This window comes from Hippopotamus amphibius, chromosome 1 (genome assembly GCF_030028045.1).
Source record: "Hippopotamus amphibius kiboko isolate mHipAmp2 chromosome 1, mHipAmp2.hap2, whole genome shotgun sequence".
Classification (NCBI taxonomy): domain Eukaryota; kingdom Metazoa; phylum Chordata; class Mammalia; order Artiodactyla; family Hippopotamidae; genus Hippopotamus; species Hippopotamus amphibius.
The window spans coordinates 128,463,290-128,486,255 of record NC_080186.1 but is presented as its reverse complement, the minus strand read 5'-3'; the positions used below and the strand labels follow the sequence as shown (position 1 = coordinate 128,486,255).

The 22,966-nt window shown below is 53.5% G+C and overlaps 2 protein-coding genes and 1 pseudogene across 5 annotated transcripts; 2 read left to right on the top strand and 1 right to left on the bottom strand.

Annotated features, from left to right (window-relative positions):
• The first annotated feature begins 1,104 nt into the window (after positions 1-1,104).
• LOC130840137 (mitochondrial import receptor subunit TOM7 homolog) lies at positions 1,105-1,352 on the top strand (annotated as a pseudogene).
• A 3,491-nt stretch (positions 1,353-4,843) lies between these two features.
• RNF44 (ring finger protein 44) lies at positions 4,844-10,384 on the bottom strand. Of its 4 annotated transcripts, none has more exons than XM_057728539.1 (10): positions 10,262-10,384; positions 9,864-10,053; positions 9,330-9,497; positions 8,750-8,926; positions 8,484-8,645; positions 8,277-8,401; positions 7,871-7,958; positions 7,661-7,782; positions 7,435-7,534; positions 4,844-7,231 (listed from the first exon to the last, which is right to left on the bottom strand). In XM_057728539.1, exons 1-10 carry the CDS (start codon positions 10,366-10,368, stop codon positions 7,169-7,171), a joined length of 1,302 nt encoding a protein of 433 aa, XP_057584522.1. In that variant the 5' UTR covers positions 10,369-10,384; the 3' UTR covers positions 4,844-7,168. The 4 variants fall into 4 exon arrangements, with proteins under 4 accessions (XP_057584522.1, XP_057584530.1, XP_057584507.1 ...); XM_057728547.1 differs by having other exon boundaries at positions 8,750-8,923; XM_057728524.1 differs by having other exon boundaries at positions 8,484-8,660; positions 9,864-10,083; positions 10,262-10,368.
• LOC130849572 (PDZ domain-containing protein 7-like) lies at positions 10,284-22,198 on the top strand. Its single transcript, XM_057728560.1, has 2 exons — positions 10,284-10,413; positions 20,902-22,198. The coding sequence occupies exons 1-2, from the start codon at positions 10,359-10,361 to the stop codon at positions 21,294-21,296; spliced, it is 450 nt and encodes a 149-aa protein (XP_057584543.1). The 5' UTR covers positions 10,284-10,358; the 3' UTR covers positions 21,297-22,198.
• Positions 22,199-22,966: the final 768 nt, after the last annotated feature.

Sequence of the window (22,966 nt, the reverse complement as noted above, 5' to 3'; positions counted from 1 at the left end):
CTCTGAATATTCTCCCTGTCAGCACACAGGCTGAGCTCAAAGGACACTGAGCCCAAAAGTGGTAAGAAAGCATCGAATCCTGGAGCTCCACCCTTCTCCCTCCGAGGACAACTTGTAGTGTGGGACCCTTGGAAAGATGTTGCCAATTATGCCAACTGTTATTAAGATAAAGACATGTTTTACTGCCAATTCATTCATTCAAAAAAATGGCCACCACGGGCCAGGCATTGTTGTAGCTGGTGGCAGGCAGAGCTATTGATACAAGGGAGGTAACCAGAACGACCGCTTACCCGCCACCACTGCCACAGCTCAAGTAACAGAATCGCAGCCCAAAGATGATACGATTTTACTCTGATTCATGTCGAATCTTTACCCAATTTCCCTTTTTTTACTTTTGATTTTGAAATAAATGTAGATATATAGGGAGCTGCAAAAACATTACGAAAAGGTCTTGTATGCATTTAGTTTCCCTCAACAATAACATCTTGTAAAAAACCAGAAAATTGACATTGGCATCATCCACAGATTTTGCCAGTTTTCCATGCCCCCATTTGTGTGGGCGTGTGTAGTTCTATCAATTTCATCACCTGTGTAACTTCGTGTAACCACCCCATAATCAAGACACAGAAGTGTTCCATCGCCACAAAGATCTTGTTGCTGCTACCCCTTAGTAGTCACACACACTCCACCTCGGTCCCCCATCCCTAACCCCTGGCAATCCCTAATCTATTCTCCATCTCTCTAACGGTGTCATTTCAATAGTGTTATAAAAATGGAATTATATGTCACCTTTGTGACGGGCTTTTTTCACCCAGCATAATTCCCTTGAGATTCTCCAAGTTGTCATATGTGTCATAGCACTTTCTACTGCTAAGTGGTATTCCACCATCTGGATGGACCACAGTTTATCCATTTACTCGTTGAAGGACCATTTGTGTTGTCTCCAGTTTGGGGCTATTAAGAATAAAAGCAGCTATTGAACATTTGTGTGTATGTTTTTTGTGTGGACACGTTTTCATTTTTCTGGGATAAAATGCCCAGGAGTGCAGTTGGCAGGTCATATCGTAAGTGCATGCTTAGTTGTATAAGAAAATGGCCGTTACCATGGTGAAGCTGGGCAAAGGGGCAGAGCAGGGGCTGTAGCAGCTCTTCTAGAGCAGCCAATTTGCCACTCGCTGGGGTTTTTGATGCCTCTCATGATTTACCCAGGATTTAAGAGGGGTGCCGATGCTGGAATGGCTGAGCCAACCATTCTGAGATTACTTTGGGATCAATGCCTATTTGGTCATCTGGATTTGGAAGCAGTCAATGGACAGGAAGAACATGGAAGATATGCACTCTGGCTGGGATGAGCTAGAACAGCACTCAGATGTTCACCAACCGCTGGCACAGGGCTCTTACTACACAGATGCATCTCTACTGGCTTATTTATGACAGACTGTACCAAAATCAATACTTTAAACAATGTTTCATTTATTTATTTATTTATTAGCTGCATTGGGTCTTCATTGCTGCATGCTGGCTTTCTCTAGTTGCAGCGCTTGGGGGCTACTCTTGGTAGCGGTGTGGGGGCTTATTCCTGTGGCTTCTCTTGCTGCAGAGCATGGGCTCTAGGCGCGCAGGCTTCAGTAGCTGTGGCACGTGAGCTCTAGAGCTCAGGCTCAGTAATTGTGAACAGGCTTAGTTGCTCCAAGGCATGTGGGTTCTTCCCAGACCAGAGACTGAACCTGTGTCTCCTGAATTGGCACACAGATTCTTAACCACTGCGCCAGCAGGGAAGTCCCTAAGCAATGTTTTAAAATATAAAAAGAAACTGCCAAACTGTATTCCAGAGTAGCTGTGCTATTTAACATTCCCACCAAAAATGTATGAGAAATCAAATTTCTCTGCATCCTTGTTAAAATTTGACATTGTCACTATTATTTTAGTTGTTTTAATAGGTGTAATAATCTCATGTGGCTTAATTTGCTTATCCCTAATGGTTAATGGTGTTGAATGCAACAGATATCCTCTTTGCTAAAATGTATGTTGGTGTCTTTTGCCCATGTTCTAACTGGACTGATTTTCATTGACTTTTGTGAGTTGTTTATACATCTGACATGAGTCCTTTGTCAGATATGTGACTTGCAAATTAGGTTTTAGTTTCTTTTAATTAAGTAATTTATTTTTGGCTGTGTCAGGTCTTCGTTGTGGCCCGCGAGATCTTTGGTTGCAGCGTTCAGGTGCTTCATTGCGGTGCACGGGCTACTCTCCAGTTGTGGCATGCAGGCTCCAGAGCGTGTGGGCTCAGTAGTTGCAGCACGTGGGCTTAGTTGCCCCATGGCATGTGGGATCTTAGTTCCCCAACCAGGGATTGAACCCGCATCCCCTGCATTGGAAGGTGGATTCTTAACCACTAGACCACCAGGAAAGTCCCAGGTTTTAATTGTTGATGAAGTTCAAGTTACCAATTTTTTATTTTATGGACTGGTTTTGGTGTCATAGCTAAGAACTCTTCACCTAGCCCTAGATTCTAGTGAAGATTTTCATTTTTCTTGTGTTATATTTTATCTTTAAATTTATGATTTTTTTCTTGCTTAGGGCTATCCAGTTACTCCAGTAATGTTTGTTGAAAGAAAATATTTGGCATTGAATGTTCAAAAATCAGTTCATTGTACTTGTGTGGGTCTACTTCTGGGTTTCTTCATTCTGTTCCATTGATCTATTTGTCTATCCCTCTCCTGATAAAATGCCTTGATTAACGTATCTCTACACTGAAGTCTTAAAATCAGGCAGAGTGATTCTTCTCATTTTACTCTTGTTTTTAAAAATTGTCTTAGCTACTCTGGTTTCTTTACCTTTTTATGTAAATTTTAAAATAAGCATGTCAATATGTAAAAAAAAAAAAAAAACTTTGCTGGATTTTAATAGGAATTGCATTAAACCTAGAGATCAATTTGGGAAGAAATGACAATTTACTATGCTGAGTCTTCCATTCCAAGAACATGACATGTTTCTCCATGTAGGTCTTTGCCTTGTTTCATCAGTGTTTTGTAGTTTTCAACATACAAGTCTTATGTTTTGTTAGATTTCTATGTTTCATTTCTCTTTCAAGTGATTGTAAATAGTATCATCAGGTTTTCAATTTCAATTCCCATGTGTTCATTGCTAGTACATACAAATACAATTAATTTTTGTATATTGATTTTATATCCTATGACCTGATGAACTCCTTTAGTTCTACTTATTTGTAGATTCCTTGGAATTTTCTACATAGGTCTTCATCATATTATCTACAAATAGAATTAGTTTTATTTCTACCATTTTAATCTGCATTCCTAATTTCATTTCCCTTTTCTTGCCTTATTGTGCTGGCTAAGACTACCAGTACGACGTTAAAGTGGTGAAAGCAGATATCCTTGCCTGTCCTGATCTCAGGGTTGGTAAGCATCTAGTCTTTCACACCGTTAAGGATGATGTTAGCTGCAGGTTTTTGTATAGATGATCTTAAGTTTTATCATGAGCGAATGTTGAATTTTGGCCAAAAAAAATTTTTTTTGCATCCATTGATATGATATGTGATTTTTCTTTCCTACAGGCTTTCTGAAATACTGGAAAAAGCTCAGAGACTTCCCCACCTGACAATTTGCTCAGACTGGCAACTCAGCTCCTACCACTGGTCTAGTTCACCATGCCCCAATGTGCTCCAGAGAATGCAACGTGGCCTGGCATGTGGCCAAAGCAGCCCAATGTAGGAAATGCTGCCCACCCAGAGTATGTATCCACTGCTGGAGATTTACATCAGCATAGCCACAGTTCAGAAAAGCCCTGATACAGGCTGTTACTCTCAACATGGAATTTCCCAAACTTATTTCACCAGAGTCCTTTTTTGCATAAACCCCATTATGTTCTGCAGGACTTTCTCTGAAGCACACTTAGGGAACCCTGCACTGAGTCTGTCCCCTAGTTTGCAGATGATCCAAAGGCTGAAAGAGAAGTGCCCTGAGCAAGGTCACAGACAGCGGCATCACAGAAAGACACAGTAGGTCTCCTGCCCCCAGCCAGCTGCTCCTGACCACATTGCTTTGACATCCTAACAAGTCAGCGGGCAGCCCTGCAACACCACACGCCATCATGGAGAAGAGGTAACGTACCCATATCACCAGTCTGGTCCCTTTAGTGGCTCTCAGGCCCTCGTCCCCACTGAACTTGAGGATGTGGGGCTCAAATCCTTGTAGGTTCAGTGGGGCCCAGGGGTGGGTGGCTATGTAATGCAGGCTGGGCCAGTCATGCTGTTCTAGCTCCCTAATGGCAGCACACGGTTCAGAGATGGGTGCACAACCTATTGGTCTAACAAGACTCCACACCAGGAATTATTAGGATTACTGCCGGGGGTGGGGCGGAGTTTTTGCATGGACATGATACTAAATTAGAAGAAACTGAGCTAGAGTTACCACGAAGCACCACGCAGAACAAAGTTATAAGATGAAGGGAGACCTGGTTCCTTAGGACATGACTGAGCCCGATGTAATCAGGCTGAAGCAGAGCCTACCTCCAGAATTTAAATGACTGACTAGTTAAGTGGCGTTTTCGTCAAACCAGTTAGATGGAATCCTGTCAGTTGCCAACAGAATCCTAATTTGCCTGTGAAGCAGACCGGCCCAGAGCTAAGTTATTACTGAACTGGCCCTGCAGATCCCTCTCCCTCAGGAGGTATCATTTCCCCCAAGATTCCACAGCAGAAAACCCTCTTTTCTGTCCCCATCATCCCGATCTCCTACCCACTCTCAGACTGACGCCCCCCATCCCCACTTCCCATCAAAAGAACAAGAACACAGGCAGCCAAAGGCAGCTTGGGCAATACTTGATATACATCATACATTTATTAGTGAATATCCCTCTGAAATCAGCAACATTAAAAAAAATAATGATTGCACTACTTGGTCAAGCAGAACTAGCAACTTTCATTTTAAAAAAAGTACAAATCTGTTAAAAATTTCAATCCGTATACACATATATAATACAACATACTAGTTATGTTAAATGCTACAAACCAATGTGAATCCAATGGAATGGAAAAAACCACACATTTAAGCTTTAAGAACCATTTTTTTCTATATATATTAGCATTTTCTCAAATACATACATGGGAAAAATGAGGTAACTGTAAAATGTGCAAGGAACAGGGCCCCCCCAAATTACACACACACACATATATATATATGTGTGTGTGTGTAAGTATATATATATATAAGACCTTTCTAACACAGAACACAGGTGCTGGGCCCAGCCAGGGCTGGGGGATGGCGCCCACTGTCATGCCTAGGCCAGAAGTTGGTAAATGAAAGAGTAAACAATGATAAGCCCCCACCACAGGAAATCATTGGTAACATGGCATCTATAGCAAGGTCGGCAAATCACAAACAACCTAAATAACTGTTTTAGAAATCTGTTTTTTTAACTATTTTTTTAAAATGTTGTATCCCCCCCCCCCCCCCCCCCATAGCTGCTCGTTGGAATCACGGCTGCAGCCGACACACCACCCGTGAGCCTGTTTCCGCCTGTCCCAGGAACCGTCAGGGTTCTGAAAACCTTTTTTTTGGGGTGGGGAAGGGAGGGGGTTGGAGAGGGTGGTTCTCTGTGTAAAACAGGTGGGGTTTCAACACTGCTATAAATATAGAAATGTCACCTGGAGTTATATACAGTAAGACTTTGGGTTCTCCACAGGGGTGGGGCCAGGCTGATGGGGCCCCATGGCAGGCTAGGGGAGGCGGGGATCCAGGGCCGCTGCAGGAGAACGAGGGTGGTTGGAGCATCCCTGAGGCAGCAGGCGCCAGGGGCTGCCTGCTAGGATGTGCCGGCCCCACACGCGGTTCGTTCGGGACAGCAACCCCAGTGGGGGCTGAGGAAGAGAAGGAATGGGACCACGGAGGACGAGGGTGGGGAGCTCAGCCAGACCCTACGGGGGCTCCTCCAGACCCTGGAGGGCAGGGCTCAGGCTGGGAGGCGGCCCCTGCACGTGGGGTCCACACCCTCCCTGGACCCTGTCCTCCTGGGACTTCCTTGGAGGAGACACAACCCAGGCAGGTGGGAGACAGGCCCTGGCTAGAGAGGGAGAAATGCCCTGAAAAGCGTACGGTCCCGGTAGGCTCTGGGGACGTGTGCAGTACAGTGCATGGCAGTTATCAGCTGAGCACAGAACCCCCCAACCCCGCCCATGACTGCCAGCCACCCGGCCCAGCCCCAGCCGCGCACATGCATGCAGGCCAGGCGGCTCCACCAGACCCCTCCTTGCCCGCTGGGCACTTGGTCCTGGTTGGTCCCTATACCCCTCGTTAAACCAAAAGAAAAGAAACTGTTTAAAAATCCACACCCTCAAATCCTACACGCAATTTTGGGCCAAATGAATAAACAAAAGCTGCTGCTCCTCACGTTCATGCAAAACAACAGACACGGGAGATGGGGCAGGGGTCTGGGCCTGTCACTGCCAGGGAGCGGCGGCCACCAGCAGCACCGGAAGTCACTCCCCCCTGGCTTGGCCCGGGCCGCCTTGGGATACATGGCGCCCCGGGTCAGGGCCTGCCTCCCACCTGCTTGGGAGGCTGGCTCTGCTGCCCTCCAGCCTGAGCTTGGGGCTGGAACGCTGTGCCCGGGGTGAGGGTCCTCTAGGAAGCCAGCCCCACACCTCACAGCAGCCGGGGTGGGGCTGGCTGCCTGAGTCCGTCTGGGGTCAAGGCAGGAGGACCCACTGGCCTCCTGCCACCGTCTGCCCACGCCTGTCAGTGCCACCTGAGCAGAGGGCACGCCACTTCAGTGCAAGAGACCAGGTGACCCAGGACAGGACCCCTTTGCCCAGCCTGAGGCCAAGGATCTCCACCCACCGCACTAGGGGAATGGACCCCTGGCTCCCAGTGCCGGCAGGAAAAGGAGACAGACCCGAGGGCAAACAGGAGAGAGACTGAGTTAGCGACACTCAGACCGCTCCCTGGTGGGCAGACTGGTGGGCAGACGGGGAGAGAGTCTTTGGAGCTTGGCAAATGCAGGGGCTTATTGCAGGGGCTTCTCTCGGGCTGACCCTGGCACCAGCTCTGGAGATGCAGAAACAGCAGGGCAGGCCTGGGCCACGCCCTCCCCGGGCCCCCCGAGTTTCCAGAGCTTTGGGCAGGGTTCTCCTGGGCGGCTGGGAACCTCACTCAGCCTCCCTGGGCACCTCGGAAGCGTCGGCACGGCAAATGGGACACGTCCGGTTGGCCTGCAGGGAGCAGCCACACATCAGGCTCCACTCTTACTTGACCCCTCTCCGGTCCAGGGCTGTTCCGCTGCCTGGTGCAGACCTGGCTCCCCGAGTGGAGCCAGAACTTCTGGATGTTGAAGAGGATGTGGAGGGAAGCCCTCCAGTCCACCACCCTCCCTTACCACACCAGGAACACTTGGGAGCTGGCGCGGCTACGTTACCTTCAACCACTTGTCGACGCACTTGGTGTGGAACTCATGGTTGCAGGGGAGGACCCGGAGCAGCTGCCGCGCCTCGAAGTCGCTGAAGCAGACAACACACCTGGGAGGAGGGCACAGAGCGTCACCCCTAAACTGATGGGAAGGGCAGGCTCATGGCAGAACATGAAGCCCCACCCCGGGAACACTGCAACCCATCTATGAGGTAGGAGGGGGGCAGGGCACTCACAGCGTCTGCTCCGACTGGTGGCTGTCGGGGTGAAAGCGGTACGATGGAAGCTGCTCGATGTCCGCTTTGGTGAGGCCGCGGGGCTTGGCATCTCCCAGCCGTTCTGCCAGGTTCAGGAGGGCCTGGACATGGGCAGGAGGGGAGGGTCAGTGGCGGCCAGGGCTGGAGGTCCCCCAAGCCCCCACCTCCCAGGACAGGGCTCCACGGGACCTCATAGTTCTCCATCTCCACGTCATCCACATCAAGATCCAGGCTGATGGTGGGCCCCATTGCTGTTGGTGACATTGGCAGCATCGAGCTAGGGGGAGACAGGTACGCGGGCCCAGGGTCAAGGTCAGGAGGTGTACGGGGTGCAGAGCTGCTCCCCTGACTCCCGCCATGAAACAAAGCCCAGAACTCTGCACTGTGCACGCCAGGGACCCCACTGTCTGTCCCAAGATGTCGCAGGAGGACAGGGTGCCCAGCTGGTGAGCGTGAGTGCGCATGTGTGGTTGGGGGAGGATGCCAGGTGGCTCAAGAGGCCCCAGGACCCCATGGGGCTGTATTTGGCTCTAACCACTAGAGGCCCCAGGAGAACTGAGCACCACAGCTCTGGGGCAGATGTGCAGCTACTTACAGGAAGTACGGCAGGAAGCTGGGGTAGTACGGTGGTGGGGGGGGCGGCGGGGGCGGCGGGGGGAGCGGCTGCTGCAGGCGGTATCTCTGGGTGCTCAGCCGCCGAGGCATCATGTGGGAATATGGCTGCGAGAGGGAGGCCAGGTGTAGGTCAGCCACGGGCCTGTCTCCCGGTCACCCTAGATCCTGGGTGGGGGGTGGCACTTACCACGCCAAAGGAGAGCTCCTGGTGCAGGGTATCGTGGGGCAGGTAGTGTAGGGGCACAGAGGGGGACAGAGTCGGGCCCGGGGCAGAGGTGGAGTAGGTGAAGCTCCCCAGGGGGTGCTGATCCCCCCGCAGGTCCACGTCACTGTCGAGGCGCTGCAGGGGCTGGGGGAAGCAGGGCTGGGTCACCAGAATCAGTGACAAGGGAAGCCCCCGTTCCCTGCCCTGCTTGCCATCCCCCCGGCATCAGATCCACTGCCCAGACTCACCATACGTGGATGCTGGGTCTGCAGCGACACAAACTGCCCAAGAGGTGCCATGTGAGCGGGCTGGGGGTGTGGGGCTGGCGGCGGGGGGTGCAGGATGTAGTGGTCACTGGCGATGAGTTGAGGGTAGGCCTGATAGGGCACAGGGAGCTGCTGCATGGTACACGCCTGGATCAGCTGCTGAGAAAGGGGGAGGAGGCTGGAGAACGTTCTTCTGGGCTCTGGGCCGGGTCTATGTTGTTACCAGGCTAGGGGCCATTCCACCCAGCGAGCGGTCCCAACCAAAGTTCTCAGGACCATCCATCCCTGGCCTAGACCTTCCAGGCAGGGCATCTTGCTCTTAAGGACAGTTACAACTCCAAAAAACCACAAAGCAGGCACTGGGATGCAGGGACGTCCCTAACCTCTGAAATGCCCTCCCACTGGACGTGAACGCACGTCCTTTTCTGGACAGGGCTGTGGCCTGGAGCCAAGCAGACGCTGACAGCTGGGTGGGCGCTGTGAGCTCGGCTCAGTTCTGCTACTGGCCTGTGCCTGGGGCCTTCAGCTGGGGGCGGAGCAGGAGGCCTGGGCATTCACTCACCGGGGGTGGGAGGCAGCAGAGGGGGTAGTGCTGCCCGCTGAACATCACGGAGCATGCTGGGAGCTGCTGGGTGCTGCAGCCAGGGATGTGCTGGCCTGCAGGCAGGGGGAAGCCTTGGGTCGTCACTGTGGTGACTGTGTAGGACAGAGGGACAGGTCCCTGGTGCACCTGCAGGAGGAGAGGGACCCAGGAACTGTAGGGAGGCCACGCGGCTACCCCCAAGTGAGAAAGTCCTGCCGGGCCAGCTCCCTTTCTTTCTCTAGCTGGGGCCTACCCAGTACAGACCTGGCTGTCCCCCCGCTCCAGGTCCCAGAGAGCCCTCCTGAGAGCCTGGGAGGGGCTGTAGCTCTACCACCCATCCACTGTGTAGCTCCAGGGAAGGCCCTTCCCTTCTCTGGGCCTCCGTTTACCAACCTGTACGACAGGCCTAAAGACACCTCCCTGATCGTGCAGTGAGCTCAGCACGGTGAAGCCAGCGCTTGCCAGAGGCTGGGGGCAGTGGGGCGGGGGCGTGGGGCGTGGGGTTCCACCTACCTGCTCGTGGAGATCGACCATGAACGGGCTCTGCTGGGGGGCTGGGTGCAGCATTCGGGGGCTCCCGCCGGCAGGAGCCGAGGCTCGGTGCTCCTCTACGGGGAGGTGTGCTGGTCGGGGCGGCCGCTGCTGGGAGGGTAAGCGCTCATCCTGGGCAGGTGGGCTGGCCAGGGGCCCCTCGCGGCCAGGGCTGCACCACAGAGAGGAAGCCCCAGGAGCACTGATGGGGGCCGCTCATTCACAGAGCGTGGAGAGAGGCCAAGGTCACTACCCACTGGGGAAGGAAGACAGCTCAGGGCCCTGTGCCCCACCACCCCTGGCCCCGGTGCCCTAGCCCAGGCTGACAGCTCCAGCACCAGGGGCTCCAGGATCCGCAGGACTGGGAGGTTCCCTCCTACCTTCCCCGGAAACGGCCCAGGCCGCTGCTGGGTCCTGCAGAGAATCGCCGCTGAGCCACAGGGGCAGAGGGTGGCCACCTAGTCACTGCCAGAGCCCATGGTTGCATCAGGGGAGGCAGAGGGGTGGAGGGGCTGGGCCAGGGCTCACAACCCTAGGAGGCAAACCAACAGAGGCGCTGAGGTACAGAGCAGTCCAGCCCCTTGGTGCAGCAGGGGCTGGGGAGACAGAATCAAACCTCTGCAGCCTGGTTCCAAAGGCCGCGGATGCCCACCACAGCCCTGCGCTCCCCATGCGGCACTGCACTCTGGCACTGGGGTTCAGGCTTGGCCCCAAGGGAGTCCAGGCTCTAGTCTCCTGCTCTGCGAAATGAGGTCAGGGTCCCCCTCAGGGCTGTGGTAAGTTCAGAGGGCTGGCCAGCATGCTTCCAGGCCAGGTGGCTCTGGTAAGGCTCCCTCAGGGTGGGGGCTCCAGGGAACCCTGTCCTGGTGTGGGGTCTACAACTCTGACCTCCAGGTTACTGGGGTTCCTCAGGCAACTCCAGCTTCCTCTCTTCTGTCTGGTTGGCTCAAGATGGATTACAAGCAGGCCTGAGGCCTAGCTCTCCTTCCACTACTAACAGGTGAGAAGTTGCAGCTTGGTTCCTGTTCTCGGGGTTCCCAGTCTAAGACAAGTCAGTACAGTCGTTCCTCAGTATCCACGGGGGATTGGTTCCAGGACCCCCATGATACCAAAATCTGAGGATACGTACGTCCCTTATGTACAATATTTGCATATAATCTACACACATCCTCCCATGGATTTTTAAATCATTTCAAGATTACTTACGATACCTAATACAATGTAAATGCTACGTAAATAGGATGTAAATGCTATGTAAGGGGCAAATTCAAGTTTTGCTTTTTGCAACTTTATGGGACATCTTTTCCCCCAAGTATTTAAAATCTGCAATTGGTTACATCCATGGATGTGGAAACCATGGATAGAGAGGGCCAACTTTCTTTCCATAATCTGTTCCCACAGTGCCTACCCAAGGAAGGCACTGTTAGCTTCATTTTTCAGAAGAGAAAACTGAGGCTCGGAGACAGAAAAGGACTTGCCCAAGGCCCCACAGTAAGTGTCAAGGCTAGGAGGTGGGCTGACTACCAGCCTCTTGCTGCACGCTGCTGCTGATGGGAAGGGGTCCAGCCCAAGGGTTTTGGCAGGACATAACGAAGGATGAAGGACATCAACCTCTGGTGGACTGGTGGGTCTGGCATGCAGCCAGGCCCTTTGGTGGTGGGGGGGGGGTGGTTTGCAAACCTGACCCAACACATCTCCCAAGTGGGAGGTGGGGCTTGCTGAGAAGAAAGAGGAAGCAAAAACCTACACCTAAGGGAGGAAGTTGAGTGAGAACAGGGCAGGGCAAGAGCTGGGGGAAGTTGGGGGTACTATTCATTAACTCCAGAGGCTGGAATGAGGCCCTGGCAGGGAAAGCTCTGGAACCTGTCAGGCCCTGCAAAGCTGAAGGGCACATCCAACAGGACCAGCCCGTGGAATTCCTCTCACAGGGAACCGTGCCTCCATCTCACAAAACTCCTGTGCTCCCTTCATAGCCAGCTTTAGGTGTCGCCTCCACGCTAACACAGCCAGGGAGCCGATGTACCTTCCCCTCAACACCTTGTTCCCTTCCTCTGTGCTGGGCTTCATGTGCATGGGCCCTAACTTTCAAGATGAGCCTAAAAGGGAGGCTCTTTTCCACCTGATAAGACAGCACAGGGCCAAGGCTACAGCCACAGGACAGGTGAAATTCACACTTCTCCCGTCCAACTTGGGCTCCAGCACTTGGCAGAGGGGTGGGCAGGGCCCAGGCACCAGCTTGTGTCCAGCACAGGGCAGGCCTGATGTGGTAAACGCACACTTGAGAGCCGATCACATAGGTCTAAGGCCACAGACTGGCAGCAGTGAAGTCAGTGCCAATGATTAAAAATCAGGAGATTACATAAAAATCTGGTCTTTCAGTGTGTTGTGTTGGGGGGAGGAGGGGAGCAGAAAATCTGGTCCCAGTGGGCCCTCATTTCTGCTTGACCCCCCTCCCTCTGAGCATGAGTTTTCTCTCCAGGCCACCCCTGGCCCATTCCCTGCCTGCCCACCAGGGTGGCGTCCCCCCGGCATGGGCCAAGTGCCTGTCCTCACACACGAGCACACGCACAGCCTCCTTCATTCCCGCTGACAAGCCAGCCAAGCAAAGGCCAAGAGAGACGCAGAGGAAACCCCCAAATAACTGAAACAACAAACTCTTGACCCACCCCAGACTTTCTGGCTCAGAACCTGTGGAGGGCTGGGGAACAAGGGCACCTAGATTTCCACCAAATTCCCCAGCCGTTTCTACAGCACAGGCAGGTGCCGGAGAACCTCTGTTCTAACTGACCTCAGAAACCTGGGAGCCCACAGCCCTGCCTATGAGGAGTATTAACAAGGCCTACACTTCTTCCCATGTGCCATCCTGATGAGTCCTCAGAGCAGCCCTCAGAGGTAGGGGTGCTGACGCTCAGAGAAGTGAGGTCCAAGGCCAGTCAGCTGGGGTTGTGAGTGCACTGGGACAGGGCAGTGGCTTCAACTGCTCCTCTTATGCCAGGCTGTCTTGCTGAAGTCCCGGCAGGGTCAAGGCTCAGGGGTGCAGAATCACAGAGGCCCAGGCCCATGGGAATCTGCTTTGGTCGGCCTCTTCAAAGACACCCACACCTCAGGAAAGGGAAGTGGCAAGGAGCTGGGAAACCCAAGCACCAGACAGAAGGCCTCTAGCTGCGGCTGATGGTGTCAAAGGTGACAGTGCTGACCCCTGCATTCTTACACGCGATACCCTAACTTCTGGCCAGAGTCTTGCTGAGGATTGGGCACATCGCTTCCCCTGAGCCTCAGCTTACTCATATGTAAAATGGGAACGGCCCAATAATCACCTCTCAGGACTGCTCAAAGGCCACTGCAGTGATCTCTAAAGCTTAGGTGTGAATGATCACTATCAGAAAATAAGACAGGCTGACCTTCACCCCCACCCCCCAAGCAGCTTAAAGATGCTACTTTAAGCTCTACAGGAGGCAGCTGCGAAATATGCCTCCTGCAGGGAACACCCCAGCTGGCAAGGGAGGGGGCCCTGGTTCTTGACTGCGAACAGAGGTGGCCCAGGGGGAACTCACCCACTTCACAGTTGAGGAAACTGAGACCCAGAGAAAGGAAGTAACTTGCTCCAGACCACAAAGCCAAAGAGAGACAGAATTAGTCCTGGCTGGTCCCCTAGGTCCAAATTTCCTCAACCCCAGACTCTCATTACCATCAGTAGCTTCAATAATTACCTAAAGTCAATTCTCTACTGTGGGCCCTAAAGGAGATCAGGAGAGCTTTCTCTTTCAGGCATCCTGACTAGTCCCAGCATGGAAAGAAGCAAGGGAGGCCCAGAGGTGGAGCAGCAACTTGCTCAAGGTCAACCAGCAAGGCCACCACCTACCTGCTCTGCCTTTCACCACACCTCCTCTGAGCTGCGCTCTCAATGAGGTCTCTGTAAAAGGGTCTTGAGGGTCCCTAAATCCAGTGCTGCCCAGAAACCGGGACTGCACCTTGTATCCACCCCCTCCCCCAGCAGGCAGCCAACTTCCTACTTCCAGTGCCCCAAGCAGCTATCCCCATCCTGGTCTAGGGAGACCCTGACATATCATTTGGGACTGAGAGCTGTTTGCAGGAACAAGGGGTTGTTTTGCAGATAAGCCAAGTCAGGTCCCGAGAACAGGAGCTGATTCAGGTAGGCTGAGAAGCTCCCCTCCCTACTCCCTCCCGCTGCCCCCGCTCCCCCCCTCAAAAAAGCAGGCAGGCTGGGCCCAGCACTGACTGGTGGACAAGCAGAGCTCCCCAACTGTGATGCCTGGAGGCACCGGAGGGCAATACCACCAGGCTGTGAGCTAAGAGTTGTTGACCAGCCCAGACTCCCTGGGTGACCTTGGTCAAGGAAATCTTCCCTTCTGTGAGCCTCAGTTGCCACAACTGTAAAATGGGGGTGGAAATATCTCCTTCCCAAATAAAGCCACAAGAGGCCAGACACAAGAAACCAGGTGGTCACATTACTCGGGGAGGAAACCAGTGTCCCTGAGGCACAGGCCCCTCCTCAATGTGGGCCAGGCGCAGGCTGCAGGCTTTCGGGATGATTCCTCAGCCATCCCTCCCTGGAGATGGGGACTGGGGTGCGGGGGCCGTGGTACGGAAACTCGCCCAGAGAGGGGTCTCTCTCGTCCCCCTCTCACTCCTTTGTGCCGGGCTCGGAGGGACATGGGGGGCGGGAGGCCAGACTGCGGCGTCGGGGCCAGAGCGCTGTGACTTTAAGAGCCGAGGATCCCGGACCATGTGCTCGGCGTGAGACAAAAGCAACAACAAAGGAAGTGGCGGCGGCAGGGGGAGGGGGCGGCTCCTTCCTCTCCAACCTCCGCGCTCTGCCTCTGGAGAAGGGAGACTCGGCCTGGCCTTGGGGGGCGCTGGGGGTGGGGAGGGGTCCCGGATTCTAAAGGCCTCGCCGTCCCCCCTTCGGACTGCCCGTGATTAACTCCTGCGGAGCCAGCTATATCAGAGCCCCCAAGTCCCGGGGGGGGGGGGGACAGGAGTTCCAGGGATGCGGAAATCAGGAGTTGGGGGCTCTGGCCCCGACTCACCTTCGGCCGCCCGGCTACTCGTTGACTCCTTTGTTCCCGATCTAGGACTGCCAAGCTGGGTAGGGGGCGGGGGGGGGTGGGAGTGTGCTGCCTGGACCCTTTAAGAGCCCCCGCCCTGCGGAACAATGTGCTCTCTTCCCCACCCCCCGGTCCGGGGGCAGTCTGGCTCCTTCCGGGGCCCTCTTTCTTTGTTGTCCGTCGGCCAGGCGTCTGCCTCGCGAGGCCCACGCGCGGGCAGTCTCTCGGCCCAGGCCCTGGGGAGCCGGAGGCGGCGCAGGACGCGACCGGGTTTGCGCAGCTGCCGGCGGCTGGCCCTTTAAGAACTGTCCGCGGCGGCAGCGGAATGTAACAAACCCCACATTTGATTCACAACATTCGAAGCGGCGGGGTCGCGCGCCGGGAGGAAGGGGGGCTCGCGGGGGCGCGCCGGGAGGTTCCGGCAAACAGTAGCTGGCTGCGGCCCGCGAGGGCCCCGCCCCTTGTAAGAGCTCCGCCCCCTTAGGGGCGCCGAGAGCCAATCACTCTCGGAGACTCGGCACGTGATTAGTGGGCCTCCATCTTGAAAAGCCAGATTTTTTTTTTTTAAACCTCCTTCTCGCCCCCACCTTTTCGCTTAAAGTGACCGCAGCCATCATAGGCAAGGGGCGGGGCCACATGGCCTGACCTAAAGATAGGAGACCCCGCGGTGGGCAAAACAAACTGGTTGCAACTCTAACTTGCTATGCAAACTCGCGAATCACTCATGCTTCTGAGGTTGTTTCCCTGCCAGAGAAATGGGTCCCGCCGGGAGAGCCGCAGCCCGGACTTACTGTGTCATGGTGCCCTCCTCGCGACGGGGCGGCGCCGGGGACACTGAAGTGCAAAGGACCTGACCTTCGACGGGGCGGGAGCGGCCTCTTAAGCCAGTCCGAGTGCTTAGGAATGCTCTAACAGCCCAGGGCCGGCAACCTCCCCGGAGATGACGTCAGCCCCGAGAGCTACTGCGCCGCGATGACATCATGGCCTGGCCGCCCCGCGTCTCCTTGTTTATACTGCGCGGCGGCTTTAAAACGCTGGGAGGGCCTGGATTGGCCAACGAACCAATAATGAGAACCCATGCAAATAAGCTACCGCTTACAGGGAAGGAGGATTGGCCCGGCTCGCGTTGCCGTCACAGAGACATGTAACCGCCCCGCCCCCAGCGTGGCCAGGGAAAAGGGCGGGGAACAGTTTGAAGCTAGAGCAGCTGGCGTCCCGCGCTCCAATTACCTAGGAGAGCTCCCCGCCAAGGGGGATGGGGGAACTAAACCCAATGAAGTCTTTAGTTTTCTGCTATACTCCTCCTAACAACTATGAGACGGATTACTACAACCTGCCCATTTTACAGATGGGTAAAGAGAATCAAGAGCGGTGTCATTCACCCCAGGTCACACAGCTAGGAAGAGTGGCTGAGCAGATACTTGCACCCAAGCCAAAGCCGAGTTTCGTTCCCCTTTACCTTGATGCCTCCCCAGGCAGACGGTATACAAAGTGTGGTATTAGCTCTACATTTATAGCAAAAAAATAAAAAAAATTAAAAATCCGTAATATTTAAAATATCCAAGAGCTGGGGGCTGGGAACAGGCTGAAAAAAGTACGCATATAATCAATAACTGGGCTCCACTGTCCGGAGCTGCACTGACACAGGGTTACCTCTAACACAGTCCTAAGCCAGAAACCAGCACAAAATAGTAAACATTTGTTAAGCCTGTGTGGTGGGGCTGCTGGGGTGGGGGTGGGTGTGTGTGAGTGAGAGTGAGTGTGTGTGTGTGTGTGTGTGTGTGTGTGTGTGTGTGTATGAGATTTTCTATGCTTCTTTGATATATTTCATAATCCCAAATTTAAAAACTGAAAGCAAGATACTGAACATAGTGTAACACTATCAATGTTTTTAAAAATTGGATATATACAGTATCTGCATAGAATATTTCTGGAAGGATATACAGGAGACTGATTAATAACTGTCCTCAGGGGAACTGGAGGAGAGCACTGGGTCAGGAGGATAGACTTTTTATTGTATATGCTTTTGTACATTGCTCTTAGAACAAACAAATAAAAAACAAAAACAAAAAAACCCATATGGTATAACCTACTGAAAATTCTAAAGAAAATTACTATGAAAGAATATGTTTTAAGTATTTTAAGCCATAAAAAACTTCTTTTCCTTTAGAGTCAGAAATCCCCCTTTGAGACGGGTATCCAGTGGAAACAATCCAGAAGGAAGTCTGAGGAACAGACATGCTTATCCAAGTGTTGCTTAGACCAGCAACAATCTGACAACACACTGAAAATGGTATCCACTCACTGTTTGCAGGTCTCTAAGGACAGAAGATCAAATTCATGATGCGGTGCTACAGATGTTACCTGGAATGCCAAGCTCTATCCATCACAGTTAAATTATATGTGCATGAGAATAAAAGGGGATGCCTTTCTCTAACCATCTCCTTATCAAAAACTCTCCCTTCTCCTAAATCCCTTCCAACCTTTAATCCTTCCTATGTTCAAAGTGCCTACATTGTTAAGACCACCCTTGCTTGCTTGTGTAGGGATAGAACCTGCAATGGCTCCCTAATGCCTGGCTTTCAGGACTGTGCTTAACAAGACAAGCTTCCCTGACCAAACTTTTCAGGCTCACCTCTCCCCAGCCTCTCTCCCACAACTATGGCGGTGCTCCCTCTGGCCTTCCCTGGGCTGCCCTCTCTCTTCTTTTCTACCAATCCATTCCTCTTCTCTGTCCCTTGAGGCTCTGCTCCCATCTCACCTCTTACAGGAAGCTGTGAAATCTCTAGCTTGTAATGAACTCCCCTCTCTCTGAACTCAGGCCCAGATGCACCCTGACCATCACTTCATGCCATTTAATTTGCACACAACCCTGTCATGATCGCTTAATATCTCAATAATCTCCTCCTGGCCTGAGAGGATTCAGCATTTTTAAGTGCACTGACATCCAGCCTTCACTGAGAGGCAGACACTACAGGGGTAACCAGTCTCACTGTACAGGTGAGGATCTGAAGCTCAAGGAGGTGAAGTGACTTGCCAGAGGCCAGAGTGTGAAAATCCCTTACCACTCCCCACCCTTAGAAAGAGTCTCCAGTTACTCCTCTGAAGCCACCAAGCCTCTTAACTGTGCCATTCTCTCGCCCTAAAATATCCTCAACACCCGCTACTCACCTCTGGCCAAACTCTGCTCAACCTTTGGGGCTCAGCTCAAAGGCTGCCTCCGCAGAGCCTCTCCTGACCATCTTCTGGCTTCTTCAATACACCACATGACTATTATCACACCACATCAGGAGGGCAGAAGGTATCTCCATGGGACTGTTCTCCCTACCCCCAGCAGGTCCTGGCTCACACTTCCTTGGATGCCCAAGGAAGGGGCTCTGGATGGCCCTTCCCTGCCCTCGATGCTTCAGGGCCAGGAAATCCTTGCCCTGCCTTCTCTCATGCATGACCCTCTGGTTTACGCCCCTGGGAGGCCCTCAGTAAATTCCCACAGCCCTCTGGGATGCCCCCAGGACCAGAGGCCAATAACACATTTACTTCTGATCTGAAAAACCTTCCTGGGCACATGCAGAATCACTCTGGATCAAGCGGGAAGGAGGCTCAATTTTACCAGATTTCCCAGAGAAGCCAGAAGTCTGGACTTTACTCTCAGGTTCACTGACAAGTCTTATGCTTTGGAACCCCAAGATGGGCCCATGGCCTGCATACCTACTGCGTGCCTCTTTCTTATCACCCTGCCCCACCCCACCCCCTTAAAGGCAGGTTCTGTTACTTTCCTCTTACAGATGAGGAAACTGGCTAAGGAAGTGATTCCCCTTGCCACAGATCCCAGAAGTGTGGCCCAGGTGGGGGTGGCTCACTCTTGCCCAGGCATCTGCGTCAAAGTTCTGTGGGGAAATCGGGGTTCTAGAGTCTTCTGCATGATCTGGGCAAGTCCCACCCTGATCATCTCATTGGTCCTCCCAATGATCTAAGAGCTAGGTACCAGTATTTGCTCCATTTTACAGATGAGGAAGCTTGGGCAAGAGGGGATATGACTCACCCACTGTCACACAGCCATCAAAGAGCAAACCTGGGATCACATTTTAATCTAACATTAAGTTTGGTTCATGCAACACAAATACCAACACAGGTCCTCAAGTATTGCTCAATAATCAAAAGCACAGATGTCCTCGGGGCAAGAGACTCTCAAGATCACAGAGTGGAAGAGTGGCAGAGAGGGATTCGAAGATGCTACATTCCAGCTTCCACCCCCAGGCCTCCTGTGGGGGAGACGGGGATTCCCAGCAGGCAGGAAGGAGGCGGGGTCATCGGTTCCTGCTGGTGCCCTCCCCTGCTCCATCTGCCTACCTAAGAACTTGGACAGCTGGCTGTCTCCTTCCCTCCATCAGGGTCAGAAAGTACTCCATTCCTTTTTTCTAGGGCCCCTCAAACCCTCCTCCAGATGCCTGGCCTTCCCAAGTGGAGCTGGCAGAACATAGAGATGGAGGGACGATCCAGGGACACACAGCACAGCCTGGTAAAGCCAGCTCAGGACGCAGACCTCCCAGCTACCCCTGAGCATCATACTTGAGCCTGGAACTCCAGGCTGGGGGTTGACAGGCCCCCTGCCAAGTCCTCTCTGCTCAGGGTAAGGCAGAACACACCTGAGCCCCAAGCTTTGGCTCCCCTAAAAAGTGGAAGGTGTTTGTGCATCTGGGGGAGGGCCGAGTGTCTGTAAAGGTGTTCCCAGATCTGGGCTCAGAGCTGCAGCACTCTGGCTCCAGCTTTGAGACTTGGTCAGTCATGTGGCCTCACAATTTCTCAGTCTCATCTGTAAAACCAGGATGATGACAACACTAATGACAGATGACATTTACTGAGCGTTTAGTGTGTGCAGCACTGCTGTTCATCTCCTATAGGCTATTGAGGGGGCAGGCATACACTGATGGTTAAATACAGAGCCTCTGCAGTCAGCCCACCTAGGCTTGGACCCTGGCTCTGCCTTTTATCAGCTTGGTGACCTTGAGGAAGTCACACCTCTATGAGGCTCGTAGTTTGTCCAGGTGTAAAATGGGGGTGATTGAACCTACCTCAGTGAGTCAATAGTGGCTCTCACTTGTGTGTGCATCTTGGGCGGTACCTGCCTGGCTTTCTGGGTGTGGGTCTGCGCTTGAATGTGTGAGCTTTGAGAGTAGGGCGTGGGAAGGGGCCTCCCTTTCTGATTCCCTCCCCGCTGTAGCTCTCACCACTGGAAACTGCAGGGTCTACCTACAGAATACGGGGCAGGTACAGTCACCACATCATCCAGAGATGAAAATCAGGGGCTGTAAGAGTGGGGGAGCCTCGCAGAGTCAGGCAGATGAGTCCAGCCGAATTCCGCATTTTCCCTCCATCCAAGGTCAGCTTCCTACACCCCACGTCGCCTTCCTGGCCCCCGGCACCATCTCGACTCGGGCTTAGCAGCCCTGAGGCAACAGAAGGTGTGTGACCTTGGACAGTACACGGATCCACTGGAGCCCCCACCTTGCTATGCCCTCAAAGCAGTAACCACACCGCTGGCCCGCAGCCGCCCCAGGGCAGGGATCGGGTCGCTCTGGATCCCCAACGGCTGGGACAAGCAGCGCTGGTAAAGCCGTGACGAGGCCAAAGGACTGCAGCTCTGTCGCGGACGCCAGGGTCCCAGCTGAAGCCGAGACCCGACAGGGGTTGCGATCGGGGCACGCGTGGGGCGCAGGGCACGCTGGGACTTGTAGTTCCCAGGAGCTCCCCGTACTAGGGCTCTAGGACCTAGCGGGCGGAGCGGCTCCGGCTCCAGGTCCTGGGACAGCGAGCTCCGGCCCAGCGGACGCAGGCAGAGGCCTCGCTGGAACTCCCTGCGCTACACTGCCAGCCCGCGGCCGCCCCCTATCGCTCCGTCCTCGCCGGCCCCGCGCCTGGGCGCACGGAGCAGGGTCCAGGCCGGGCGTTACCTGGGGCCGAGGCGGAGCTCCACCCCCACCGGGCGGCCGGCGCGTCGCTCCCGCTGCAGCCGGGGGTCCCGGTCCCGCGGCGGCCCGAGCGCCGCCTGCCGCGGCCCCCCCTCTGGCCCCACGTAGTGGAACCTTCCACGGACCTCTTCACCCGGGCGCGCGCGCGCGCGCGGGCCCCACGCCGGCTACGTAGCTTCACCCTCGCTCCCGCGCGCGCGAGGAAGTACTTGGACTGCACCAAGCGCGCGGGGGCGGAGGGGGAGGAGGCGGGGCGCGTCTCGCCCACGCCCACTCCGTGTCCGGCCGCACGGGGCGCGCCACGGCGAAGCGTCCGGGGCCTGCCCTCCCAGCCGCCCCCTTGCTGCCTGTGTGCCTTTGGACGAGCGACTAAATAGCAAAGATAATACGACCCTGTGGTCGTTCAAAGAACTTTCGCTTCGCGGACAGTGTGTTCCCCTCCCTCAGCCTCGGAATTTTGTGTGTTGGGGGAGGGGGGTCTGTGATCGATATACAAAGAGGAGAGACTCTGGGGTCAGCAGTTTGGGTCATGATTCTCTGAGCAGCAAGGGTCATCGTCTGTGAAAAGGGAGGGATGACACCTCCTTCGGGAGGTAGGGAGACCAGTGACAAGAGAACGCGTCTGCTCATCTCTAGAGCCAGCCTGGCCGGGGGCGTGGCTGGGCCCTGCTCGGTCCGGGCGTCCCCAGTCCCCGGGGGATGCCCGCCGCCTGCGTCCTTGGGTATAAGTAGCCGACGGGGAATACGGCTTCCGGTGCGCCGCGCTCGCGCAGGGTCCTGCCGGGAGTTGTAGTCCCTGCAGACCTCGCCTCTCAGAGGCTGCCCTCGGGAGGCCCCCTATTCTCAGCCCAGGACTTGGCAACTCTGCTGGTGGGCTGTGTTAGACCCGTTACCTCGAGGCCGATGTATTTTTTAAAGCTTGAATTTGTTGAGTTCTTCCCATGCGCCAAACGATATCCTAAGTGCTTAAAGTTAATTAACTTAGTTGTTCCTCAAAGTCCAGCAACCCACTGAGGGAATATTATTATTGTCCCTGTTTTATAGATTTGAAAACTGAGGCGTAGCGAGCTAAGGAATTTTGCTAGGAAGCGACAGGGCTCAGGATTTCTGTTCAGGCCTGACATCCAGAGCCTGCTTTCTACCCCACTCTGGTTCATCCTTTAACAAACATGTTTGTTTGGGGTTTTTTGGTTGTTGTTTTTTCTGTTTTAAATCAGAACTACATTAAAGCCTAATTTGGTTTTACTTTGTAGCTATACAGTAAAATAAACAAAGCTTATGTGTATATCTTAGTGCTTTCTTCATAAAAGTATACCTCTATATAACTAAAATCCAATCAAGATTTAGAAAATTTTCCTCACTCCAGAAAGTTCCCTCTCGCCTGTTTCAGGTCAGTTTCCTCCAGTCATAACTATCAATCTGGTTCCTTTCACTATAGATTTGTTTTTGGTGTTTAGAACCTTGTTTCAGTGAAATGGCTGACTGTAGAAACGCTGCCTTCTTTCATTCTGCATCATGTTTTTTGAGATCCAACCTGTGGTGTGTATCAGTAGTCTGTCCTTTCTTGCCCCCAGCTTTATGGAGATCTAAAATATGCTATACATGGGTATATTGCAAAATGTTTCCCCAAATAAGGTTAGTTAAGGCATCCTTCACCTATACAGTTACCATTTTGTTGTTGTTTTGGTGAGAACATTAAAGCTCTACTCTTACAGCAACTTTCAAGTGTAAGATAGATACAGTATTGTTTACTATAGTCGGCTTGCTGTACATTAGATTCCCTAGAATTAACTCGTCTTTTTTTTTTATTATTTTTTTGGGGGTACACCAGGTTCAATCATCTGTTTTTATACACATATCCCCGTATTCCCTCCCTTCCTTGACTCCCCCCCCCCCCGAGTCCCCCCACCCTCCCCGCCCCAGTCCTCTAAGGCATCTTCCATCCTCGAGTTGGACTCCCTTTGTTATACAACTTCCCACTAACTATTTTACAGTTGGTAGTATATATATGTCTGTGCTACTCTCTCGCTTCCTCTCAGTTTCCCCT

Excerpts from the sequence above, each read along its gene's own strand:
- LOC130849572 (XM_057728560.1), top strand. The coding sequence starts at position 10,359 with ATGGTTGCATCAGGGGAGGCAGAGGGGTGGAGGGGCTGGGCCAGGGCT. Across the intron at positions 10,414-20,901 it reads CTGGGCCAGGGCTCACAACC|CTGGGGCCGAGGCGGAGCTC; the intron begins CTAGGAGGCAAA and ends GCCGGGCGTTAC.
- RNF44 (XM_057728524.1), bottom strand. The coding sequence starts at position 10,368 with ATGCAACCATGGGCTCTGGCAGTGACTAGGTGGCCACCCTCTGCCCCT. Across the intron at positions 10,084-10,261 it reads CTGGGCCGTTTCCGGGGAAG|TGCTCCTGGGGCTTCCTCTC; the intron begins GTAGGAGGGAAC and ends GGCCCCCATCAG. Across the intron at positions 9,498-9,863 it reads TGGTCGATCTCCACGAGCAG|GTGCACCAGGGACCTGTCCC; the intron begins GTAGGTGGAACC and ends CTCCTCCTGCAG.